At 43.2% G+C, this 11,974-nt stretch overlaps 1 protein-coding gene across 1 annotated transcript; it reads left to right on the top strand.

The window, feature by feature from the left end:
- The first annotated feature begins 177 nt into the window (after window positions 1-177).
- smcr8a (Smith-Magenis syndrome chromosome region, candidate 8a) lies at window positions 178-11,006 on the top strand. The gene is made up of 3 exons (XM_042505145.2): window positions 178-1,368; window positions 2,675-4,408; window positions 6,006-11,006. Exons 1-3 carry the CDS (start codon window positions 767-769, stop codon window positions 6,460-6,462), a joined length of 2,793 nt encoding a protein of 930 aa, XP_042361079.1. The 5' UTR covers window positions 178-766; the 3' UTR covers window positions 6,463-11,006.
- Window positions 11,007-11,974: the final 968 nt, after the last annotated feature.

Below are 11,974 nucleotides of genomic sequence, written 5' to 3'. Positions count from 1 at the left end.
ACACACACACACACACACACACACACACACACACACACACACACACACACACACACACACACACACACACACACACACAGATAAACAAAGAACTGTCCCTAATCATATCAAGTACAGACGTCATGAATAAGATATGCTTATTATTTTTTTAGGGTGGAATTTCTCCAGATGGGGAGGAGGATGGTCACCTGACGAGACTACAACCAGCTGGGTAAACATGGCGTCCGTCTCAAGATGTAAAAATTACATGTAGCGCTTCTGTCTGTTAACGGTGTTTCTGTCGCACCAGCGTCTTTTTATTGAAACCCAGAAGTCAGAAACGCGATGAAGACGACGCATGAAGACATGAAGAGGAGGAGGAGAGAGGCGCCTCAATGATGCAGCTTTTTATTTTTTTCTCTCCTTGCACAGCATGAATGGTGTGATGACTGCCCGGAGCCTGTGACTGGCGCAGGATAATTGCTTTTGTTAGCAGAGACAGTGATTTATATTTTCTGTGGCTTTTATTTTGTCTGAAAGACATCAAGACTTGCTGTGTGGAGACTCTGCTGCAGGGGCGCAGCTGGAATTTGGGTCCCCTCTGCCCTGGGACCCCCTTTATAAATTACATAATCAGCTTTTTTGTGTGTGTGTTTTACATCTCATTATCAAATGTGCAGCAGAATGGTCGGTCTGACTGAGCTCCTCCGCTGTGCCCTGACAGCTGGTTCATGACTGAATCTGCTCTGTGTGTCCTGTCTCTCATGCCTTGCTCAATAACTCCACCATGATAGGCTCACCTGACCTGGTGGCTTTCACTAAAGAGGACGAGTATGGGCAGACGACTCCCGACCCCTGGGCTCTGCCTGAGGAGTTCTCTGTCCCGCTCCACCCGCTGGCCGACTCCAACCCCTGGGCGAAAACCTCCTACGCCAAGTTCACCAAAGACTTCATCCTCATCTCTGAGTTCTCAGAGCAGGTGGGCCCTCAGCCGCTCCTCACCATCCCAGACGACCCCAAAATCTGCGGCACCTTCGATCTCAACTACTTCTCCCTGCGCATCATGTCAGTGGACTACCAGGCCTCGTTCGTGGGGCATCCGCCTGGCACCGGCTACCCGAGGCTCAGTTTTGTAGAGGACTCGAGGGTGGTGCTGGGAGACTCAAAAGAAGGGGCGTTCGCCTACGTGCATCACCTTACGCTGTACGACCTGGAGGCGAGGGGCTTCGTGCGACCTTTCTGTATGGCGTACGTGTCAGCGGATGAGAGGAAGATCATGCTGCAGTTTGAGGAGCTGTCACTTCGTTTCTCGCAGGCGTCCGAGTGTCTGAAGGCGGGGAACAGGAGAGCGTTCGCCAAGGAACTCCAGAGGAAGCTCCAAGACCTGGAGTAAGAATTTTAAAACGTTTTAGAGCTAACATCCAAAGATCAGCCCAAATTTTACAGCCACTGGCTGATGAAGTGAATAAGTATTGATCATCGTGTTACAAAGACATGTTATACTGGGAAATTTTGGGTCCTGGCATTCATGTGGATGCCATTTGAAACGCTCAAGTCATCCAAAAACCACTGCAGAATAGTCCTTCATGGAGGTCGACCCCCCAGCAGGACAAGGTTCTGTGCCACATTGCAAAAAATCCTTCAGGATGATCTGAGGAACGTGAAAAGGTCTCAGGTCATCGACCTAGCTTCCGAATTCCCCAAATATTCATCCAATCGAGCATTATTTACCATTTTTACACAGAGATCGCGTTATAGGTCTGCTATGAAGTCCCTTCTTTATGCAATCTTTTGAATTTTTTACACAGAAACAAATGATGGTCAACATCAACATGCTGCTAAAGTGTGTGATTTTAGACAGCGTGTCGGCGTTGCAGAATAAAAAGAGGTGGGATAGACGTAATGTGACACAACAGTGTCTGACATATGACATATATAGTATATGCAGCAGTTTGTAAACATTAACGATGGAATAACATTACCGTCTGTGTTATGTAACGACAGATCTCGCCCTCTGCTCAGAGGATAAGGAGCATCCGAACCTCACTGTATTAACAATTTTAAGACACTTTCGGTCGCTGTCCCTCTTTTTTGAGTAGGCTGCTGCTTCTTCAATCTCCCTTTTCTTTGTTCTTTGTTTTGCGATTATTATTTGGGTAATTTATGTGCAGCACACAAATAACACATTTTTTAAATATTTGCGTTTTAGGGAAAGGTATCAAATATTTTAAAATCAAAAAACTGAAATCATAAGTAACTGGTGTTAAAGTCCAAGTCAGTTTGCTAGAATAGTTAGATTTTATCAAGTTTTTTTAAAGATTATTTTTTGTTTTTTCCTTCGTTCTGACAGGATAGCTTAAGTGTGAAAGGGGGGAGAGAGAGGGGATGACGTGCAGCAAAGGGCTGAGGCCGGTATCAAACCTGCAGCTGCTGCAGTGAGGACTTAGCCTCTGTACGTAGGACACCAGCTCTACCAACTGAGCTACTGGGCACCCCAATATTTTTATTAAGTTTTAAGTCATCAAATTTTGTGACTGGAGTCCACATCTTACAGGACATGTCGCAGCTTGAGTTCTTTTGCGTTGCTTAGTGGTTTCTCTGTTGTGCTGAAGCTTCTCGTGAGGAAAAAAAAGTACTATTATTTTGTGTATGTCTTTGTATAATCACATGTGATCGACTGTTTTCTTGCCCTCAGGTACACTCACTCGGTGCTGCAGAAGGAGGAGGGCCTGCAGAGAGAGGCGGGGCCTCAGTGCATGTACTCCGCTCACGCCGTGGAAAAGGCCAACGAGCTTGCAAACGTGGAAAAGAGCATCTACGAACACAGAGACCTGCTGAGGCAGATCAGCTCCTACCATCACCGCCCGCGCCGAGATCCTCACGCTGTCACCTGCCAGAAATGCGTCACAGAGTGCTTGAGCGAGTGTGAGCAGCTGTTAGAAAAATACGCCAAGCTTGCCAACCCCTTCAGCTACACTAACACAGTGGGGGAGAAGGGGGAGGAAGGGCAGGTTGAGGTCGACGATGAAGGAGGTGAACATGAAGCGGACGATGAAGAAGATGATGTCGTTAAACGTAGGCCGTCCTACACGCCGCAGCTGATCAAAGCTAAGTCCGCAAAGTGTTTCGACAAGCGCCTGAAGACCCTGCAAGAGCTGTGCGACGATACGTTTTATGAGGCCACGGTGGAGCTCCTGAAGGAGACGGAGAGGAGCTTCAGAGGGGATCTGTGTTACCTGCACACACGCCGCCTGGAGAGGGCGCTGCGCAGGAAACAGAAAGTTACCAACTTCCTGTTCGAGGAGGACGTTGGTGACGATGAGGAGGAAGTAGGAGGAACGCTACGACCGTTCTGTGCTGTGAACCACGCTGTAGATAACTTCACACTCTTAAATCCACCTCCCATTGTGCTCGGACCAGAACCTCTGGAGCTGGATGCTCTGGAGCCTCCAGCGTCTGAGACGAGTCAAACTCAAGAGAGCGAGCTCGGGCTCGTGGAGAATCTGGAGTCGTCCCCCTCGGACCAGACTCTGGAGACGCAGGAGAGCTCGGAGGAGACCAAAGGAAGCTTCAGCAGCGATAAGAGCGGGGAGAGAGAGAGGCAGCAGAATCAGGCTAAGTCAGAAGCTCCTGATCCAGATTCTGACCTGACCCCGGACCATAACACTGACCTGGAGAGGGAGAGCAGCAGTGAGGACATGGAGACCACTGCGGGGGAGGACGAGGGAGACGAGACGCCCGTGTCTCTGTTGGAGGTGGTGTCTGAGCTGGAGGCCAGCAGGGAGGATGAGTGTGACGGAGTAACTGAGGAGGAGTCGGACTTGTTGGTTCCTTTAGATACGGCGTGCTGTATGGCCCAGGATGGGTTCCTTTATGAAGCGTCGGCCCCAGAAGCGGCGCTTCGTCTCGGTCAAAGCGCCCACCCGCAGCCCTGTGAAACCCCGGTGGTCAACCAGGAGCCCCAGGCCCTGCTTCCACTCCAGGACGACTACGCTGTGGGGTCTCCAAGCCCAGAAAGCCCCGCAGCTGGACTGGAGCTGCCTGTGGGGCCCCTCGGAGATGCAGTTTCCCATACCTCAGTGGAGGACGGGTCGGACTGTACCATGAGTGCTTCTACGGGGTCCGATCGGGCCGCCTCACCTCTTGGCTACGGCGGGGTGGTGACGCTGCGTCAGAGGAAGAAGGCTGGACAAGGAGCGTTGAGGTTTGTGCGGCAGTACCCTTTTGCCATGCAGGCTCTGTGGTGTCTGCTGAGCGGCCGGACCCTGGTGGTGCTCGGGGCGGACGAGGGGAGAGTCCGCAGGCTGGTCTCGGCTCTGGCCCTCTTTGTGCCGGCTCCTGGGAAGTGTGGAGAGAGAGTTCAAGCCTGGCTGTCCTGCTCCTTCACCCTCACTGACCTGCAGAGGTGGAAACTCGTTGGTCTGCAAAGGTATTTCCATGTTTTATCTGTATTTACGGTGTGTAGGATTTAGTGGCATCTAGTGGTGAAGCAGCAGAATGCAACCAACTGAAACTTCTCCCATGAACAAAGTGTGCTGCAAATCTATGGTGGCAGATGCAAAAACATGAGTCATAAAGGGGCTTTTATCCAGAGTCAGTGTTTGGTTTGTCCGTTCGGAGCCACTCTAGAAACATTTGTGGACTCTGCAGAAGAGGACCCTCACTCTAAGATCAGAGATATACTTGCTTGGTGCTTAAAAAATTAGGATAAATCTGTAAGTTTAAATATGAAATTATGATAACTATAACTATAGTTTTGTGTGAAACATTTCTTAACAAGAGAAATCGCACCGATTTGATCAGGGTTAAAAGGTTTAGAAATTGTGAAAGGCGTCTGAAAGCAGCACAGTGAAAGTGATGTCACTCCGGTTTTAAGCATTTAACTGACGCTCTTTTACAAATGATGATGACGAATGTTACAAATGTACATCACTAAAACGCTGCGCTCGATGCTCACAGAACTTGAGAGCGTCTCCGTCAATGTGAAGTTTGAAAATTCCTCAGAGTTTTTATTACACTTTACAATCCTGTTACTCATCTGGTCTGACTCAGTCATCGATGACTCACAGCTATTTACCGATTAAATCTCCAGCCTCCGGGTGTCCTTGAACTTCTCTTCCATTTCTACTCGTCTTTCTGACGTCAGAACGCGCCCCATAGTATTCAGTGTTTGATGTTTAGAGAGGAGGCCATGGCTTTTAAACTCATGTTTTTACTGAGGCGCTGACAGTCGGGAGGAGGGGGGTGACGTGGGCAGCACCGCTCGGTGTATTTATCATATTGATTCAGTACATGCACGTAGATGAATTAACTGAACTTGATTTTAATCATCTTTACACTCCTGCCTTATTAACGGAGAGCATCTGTGCAGACAAATTCATATATATCTATTATGTCATTTCCTTCATTGTTGTACAACGACTATAAAAAGGGTCAAAGCATTTCAGTTTTAATTTCTGTTACTCTAGTGGTGCGGAGCAGGATAATCCTAATTTGATAAAATATTAATTTCAGCACAGACATAGATAATAAGCTGCTGTATGAGAGGAATAATTATGTATATATAGGGATGTACAATAATATCGACAGATAGCTGCTTTAAAATTAAATATGATAGCACTGATCTGAAATGAATATTTCTGCTGTTATGACAGGCGAATAATACGCTTAAATATGTGACTTTAATTATGTGACTTTAATTATTTGAAATAGGTCTGATTTGTTCTGGTTTTGGCTGTTGTTAGGATAGCATCATGTTAAAGTGCAATGAATTTTTTTTTTAAACAATATATTCAATAACCTCCCAAACAGACATAGAGGACAATAAATACAATACAAACATCATCAAATAAGAAATTTAAATTTTCGCATATGCATGATGTATATCATTAACCACTAATAACCCATATCGGCATTGGCCCTGAAAAATATATTTCGGTCAGCCCCTATTCCTAAGTATATACTGTATGTACTGCATATGAAAACTGCCTTTGTCAAGTAATAAATATCTGTCTCTGTCCCCACAGAGTAGCGTCCCCTGTGGGTTCCAGCATGCTTTACTCGCTGTCCCGCTACAGCCGCTACATCTCCATCCTGGACGCCGACCAGAAGACCCTGCGCTGTCCGCCGTATCGTGGCCAACTCCTCGCCAACATAGCCGACCACCGCACCTACATCCGCCGCGGCTCCACCTACTTCCTCCACTTACAGAGCACGCTCTGTCAGCTGGCAGCCAAGGCCTTCCTGTTCACCTTCACCCACCACCTCCACCTGCCGGTCAGCTCCACGGAGGGGCCCGAGGTCGTGGAGGGCCGACGCCGCTGCTTCCTGCAGGAGCAGCTGGGGCTGGAAGAGGAGGACAGCCAGATACTGCTCTACCTCAGCCAGCTCATCACTCAGCGGTACCTGCAGCCCGACGCCGGGAGCAGCGCAGCGACTTGTTTTAGTTTTAACTACACCACCAGCGTTTTATACAAAATCTGATACTGGGCGAGGATTCCCACACACGTTTTAGCAGAAATCATCTTTAACCCTTTTGGTTTTTAAAGGTGATCTTAAAAAGGTCTACGGTTGTTTTAGTTTCAGGACAAACTCTGCACTGGTTTGTTGTTTTATGTGTGTAATCTCTCTCTGCCTTGCTGTCTTCTCTCTGGTCTTTCTCTTTCCTCTGTTTGCAGGAAAAAGGAGGCAGAGTGAGGTGTGAATGTCGGTGAGTGGCTTTCACTTTGCCTGTATTTGGTCCAGAGCACGTTGACGCTCACTAACACATAACAGAGCAGACGAAGGTCCGTTCTACTTATTGTCCTTTAAGTCATCTGTGTGTTTAAAAAAAAAATATCGGTACTTGCGCTGGTTTGTTTAACCCTTTGAAACCTCGATCAATATTACTTTTCCTTTCACAATGTACGTAAACCTTTGAGCCCAAGAAAAGTGGTCACTGGTTTCAAAAACACGGTGGAAAAGGTAACAAGCAACTTGAAGAAATTATTTTTTTTTTTTAAAAAGCTTAGGGAAAATGAACAGAAAGCTGTATTAACAACTATCACATTTTCTATTAACAGTTCTGTTACAGAATTAAAATTATTGTGAAGCTTTTTTTTTTTCAGGTCCTTTTTTGTTTATTTTGTGGACTTTCCTTTTTAATGCTTTGTTTTGTGCAAATTTGGTGGTAATTTTCTTGTACTTTTCATATGTTGCTTGCTGTATAACGTCATGTCCTCTTAAGTTGTGCATTGCCTTCTTCCCGTGTTTTGAAAGAAATCGAGCCAATTTGCGTAGGTTTCAAAGGGTTAAAGGAGTAGTTCATTTTTATTGAAGTGGGGTTGTGTGAGGTGCTAATCCACAGTCAGTTAGTTACCTAAAAAATCAATATTATTTTAAGTGTACGCTATATTCAGAAAATTTTCACAGCTTTATCTTTCCATCAGGCAGACATTTGGGAGCTAAAACCACCATCAGCGCTCTCAAAGCCACCAAAGACTCCTTTAAACAGAACAGCAGTTTAACCGTGCAGAACATGGAGATGCTGGTACAGCAGCCTGGATCGGTTAGTTGTTTTTGTGATTGTGTAACATTGGTGAAACCGAACTAAGGGCTTGTGTTTTTTTTTCCTGAGCGTCACCTTGTTTTTTCAACCGTTCGAGCGAGCGTGATCAACCCTCTGTTAACGAAGTGTTATGTAAGATACCCAGCTAACCTTAATGTCAAGATATTGTTGTCATAGTATTGTCCTTTTAATTAAAGCAGTGGAAGAGCTTTTTCAAAATTATTTTTATTTTTTAATTAAGCCCCGTGTTGAAGCCTTGCTCGGCATTTTGTAAAAAACTTTGTGGACTCACGCACTAAACCTTTAAAACACCAAAGTCACACAGTAACAGCTACCAACTAATCAATTGAGAAGTGATAGACCAGCAACTCCCATGTTCTGTGCGGTAAAATTAACATTTTTCTCCGGTGGAGTCTGGTGTGCATAGATAACAGCTTCAGTTTCCCATAATAAAGAGCTGTCTGACATCACGGTAAAGCTGTTAAAATATTCCAAAAATAGCGTACACTTAAACTGACATCAATCTTTATTTATGTTGGACTTTTTTTAAATGGAAAAAATGCATTTTTTAGCTTCTGTGGCAGAACACCTGCTTTTTTCTTCGAACTGAGGGTGTACCGACTGACGTTTACTGTGTGTAATACTATGGATAAGTACCTCATACAGTCGAACTTCAAAAAATCCAAACTATCTCACACACACACACACACACACACACACAGATTTTGTCTGACAAACCTCAGTCCTACATGACTGTCTGAGTGTCTTAAGCGCTGGTCTGACCTCCGCCAGCTCACTAACACCCACCAATCAGTGAGCGGTTTGTCAGCTATGACATCATCTAAGTTATATATAAAGTCATTTTTCAGGATCACCATATCAAACATATATGCTGACTTTTTTTCTGCCTGCGGAGAACAAACGTCTCTCCAAATCTGCCCGTGAAACCTCATTAGGCGGCTTGTTGCAGCTGGTTTTGTGACATGCCTCTCTCTTTGAAAACTTCTAAACGCCAAAACCTTTCTGAAGCTGATCCCTTTTTTTTAATATTTCCTTTTGTGAATCACACATTCCTGCATTAATCTTTATTTTCTTTCCAGATAGAGACACTATGTTGGATTTTAGTTGAGTAGATTTGACTTGCGAGAGCATGGAGTAAACAGTCCCAGCTTTCAGGCTGCGATGCATGAGGAAGTGTATTTGCTGTGTGAATTAGAGCCAGTCGGCCCCCACGTGAGATATTTGCATGTGCAGAAATAACGTCACCAAGACCCATACTCACCCACGATGGGCCAGGAAGCCAAAAGCTGTCTGTATTAAGAGCTGGCGAGCATTTTCATGGATATTACTCACATTGTCAGGAACATTTTAAAGCTACTTAACCTAAATGTATTGAATTTCACTGTTGTCTTAAAGTTGTGTGAGAGTGTTGTGGAGTCAGCATGAGACTGTCTTGTGCCAGGGTGAATCACCGTACTGATAATATTCCTGTTTTGTTGTATTTGGATGAACTGACTCAGAGACGATGCTGAACAGTTTGAGGAGATGTTGCTGAGACGGTGATGTTGTGTTTGTATAGATTTTATTATGGGAGCAAAATTATTTCCCGTGCCATCGAAAGCAAAACTCTAACACTTGAATTAGGTTGGTTGCCTATTATTTATTCCCTTCTCGACACCCCTTGCTGGATGTGTGAACAAAACTCAACGGTTCTGTATTTATTGCTTTATTTTGGACAAAATTTGGATTTTGACCATCATGCTGGGATTTTTCTCCTGGAAGGATGCTGGAGAATTTCACAGGTATTCGATTTTTTTAAAGTTGTGTCACATCGGCCAGTGAAGCGACACTGAAGGAGCATTTTTGATAGTATTTTAGATTTTACTGTTTTGTGGCGTCAGTGATGGAGCTGTGATTCTGTATTTGAAAAGGTAACCGTACTTGTGACTACATGGTCAGAGTTTTAATGTGAAAGATCAAACAGCGTGGGATCATGGCTGCTGTCCTTCCCGCCCTCCACATATTTCACCCCCCAAATGACCATTTGTGTATCAGTTGCTCACTTTGTGTTTTGTTGCATTAAGGAAGAGCATTTTGTTGTGTCGCATGGTGAACAAAAAATCCAAAAATGTGGAAAATTCTTGATCAGTGAAGTCATAGGGGTTCACCTTAAAAACAGCAAAACCAAAAAAAAAAAATCTAAAAATAAGGCCTTAATTAGTAGTAAAATTTCTTAAATTGATCTTTTAAAAAATGTTGATGCTTAGTCAAGGGAAGAAGGATTTTATCAATTGTTATTTTTTTCTAATGTTGCATAGTAAAATGTCAGAATAAGTGGCATTGTCAGGAACAAGGCGCTGCATACGAGGTTATGTAGGTTATATTTCATACAAAAAGTTTTACAAACACGAATTAAGACAGTGGACTCCCACATGCAGAGTGAAAAACAAAAATTGCCCAGAAAACCTGCCAACAAACTAGGTTTGTTGATGTCAGTTCATGCGTTTTGCCTAATTTTTTATTGTGAAATTGGTCTTAAATTTCATTTCAAGTTGCAGTAAAAGACTTAAAATTTTAAATTTAAATTAAAATATTAAAATTTCCAAAGACATGCATTTTTGCCAAGAGCTCACCGTTCAAAACACTTCTGCATAAACAGTGCCATGCACGGATAAATGCGGTATTTATGTGAAAGTGCTTTTAATACCAAGGTGGCAGCAAAAATGCTTGTGTTTGGGAAGTACTGAGCATTTAACCAGGTAATTGAGACTTAGATTATACAGCATGAGTTGATAAATGTGGTGCCCCTTTTATTTCAATTCATCAAAAAATTTCTCAGTTTTTGGATTCTTCGTTCATTGACTGGCACGTTAGAAAAACAAAGTTTCCCTCAAGATTTCAATGAAACATGGGGGGAGTAATTGATATACAAATAGTAATTTGTGGTGAAATATTACTTGAAGGTTAATTTAAGGCTTTTAACTAACAGCAACCTCACATTTTTAATTCCACTTCTCAATGCTTAATATTTGTTTTTTTGCCACATTTAAGGTACGTTTTATGTTTGAACTGCTTAAATAACACATTTTATTGCTTTTTTTAGTTGTTGTCTCTCTAATGCAAAAAGGTGAATGTAACTGAATAAGCCATACCACAGTGTGCTTAACATGTCGTCACTCAGTGTCCTTATGTTGCCATATCATGTCCACCTTTTGTATCTCATCAGGAGGGGGTGTCGTGCTCACTTTGGCCCTATGAGGTGGCGTCGCTGCCACTGATTTTAATAAAGCACGTTGTGAATGTCTTGATGCTTTTCTGTAAATGTTGACGATATTCATTTATTCCATTCAATTATTTGAATCCATCTGACTTTTGCGCGGATGCCTGGATAACAGCGAGTTTGCTGAGTCCTACTGTGAGGTACTGTAAGAACAAACTAATGCATCCTACAGATCATCATTAAACATCAAACTCTCCAACAGACTCGTGTCTGTGTGACTTGCTTTAGCGATGACGGATGTGCGAGTGTTTGAGGTGTCATGAATAATGAATGCTCATCTGTGAAAACAAGTGATTGCCCTGCTAGAGCGGTACAAGGCAAGGTGGTGCTCTGAGGAGAAAGTAGCTGAATGCAAGCATGATATAAGGAGAACAGCACTGCTCGCTCTTTACAGTAACATTATTCTGCAGGGGAGAGTGAGTGGGCAGCTGTGTGTATCTCATTATGTTACAGGAGAGCATGCAGCAGGTTCTTTTGCACCTTCTTTATCTTACAGGGCTGCACACAAATCAGACGTCCTGTGGGTCTGATTATTTGCAGTTGCACAGTTACAGGGTAACATTTAGTTTGAGGTAAAGGTCATCGTAAATGTTTGTGCCTCACATGACAAAACAACACAAGTTTAAGAAGATCTGCAAATCCCCTTTGGGAGGATTAATCTGCTCCACCGTTTGGGAAAGCAGTTTATGAGTCACTATATCTTAACCCTTTGAAACCTTGTGCTGTGATCAGATACCATTCACAAGCATTTAAACCTTTGCAGCGTGATCAAATTGGTTTGATTTCTTTAAAAAAAGAGAAGCAATTAATGTGGTATAAAAGGTCGCAAAAAATCTGTAAAAACAGACAAAAATGATCAGAAAAATTGGCTTAAAAAAGAGAAAGGGTGAATAAGTAGAAAATTATTGAATAACTAGAGAAAAATATCAAGAATTCTGTATTTATAATTATATATCTAAAATTAGGCTACAGGAAAAAATATGTTTGATTTTTTTTTCTATTTTAGAACTTTTTGTAAGTTCATTTCCCATTTTTGTTCTTGTACTTTTTACTTCTTTTTTGTTGTTGGTAATTTTTTTTGACATTTTTGGTGAAGTTGCCAATTGCCTTCTTTTCATGTTTTTGACAGAAATCAAGCTAATCTACTAAACTTTCAAAGGTTTATGATA

The sequence above is a fragment of the Plectropomus leopardus genome, chromosome 18 (assembly GCF_026936395.1).
Source record: "Plectropomus leopardus strain MGB_pleo_1.0 chromosome 18, ASM2693639v1, whole genome shotgun sequence".
Classification (NCBI taxonomy): Eukaryota; Metazoa; Chordata; class Actinopteri; order Perciformes; family Serranidae; genus Plectropomus; species Plectropomus leopardus.
The sequence above is the reverse complement of the archived record's forward strand: the minus strand, read 5'-3'. Positions and strand labels throughout refer to the sequence as shown.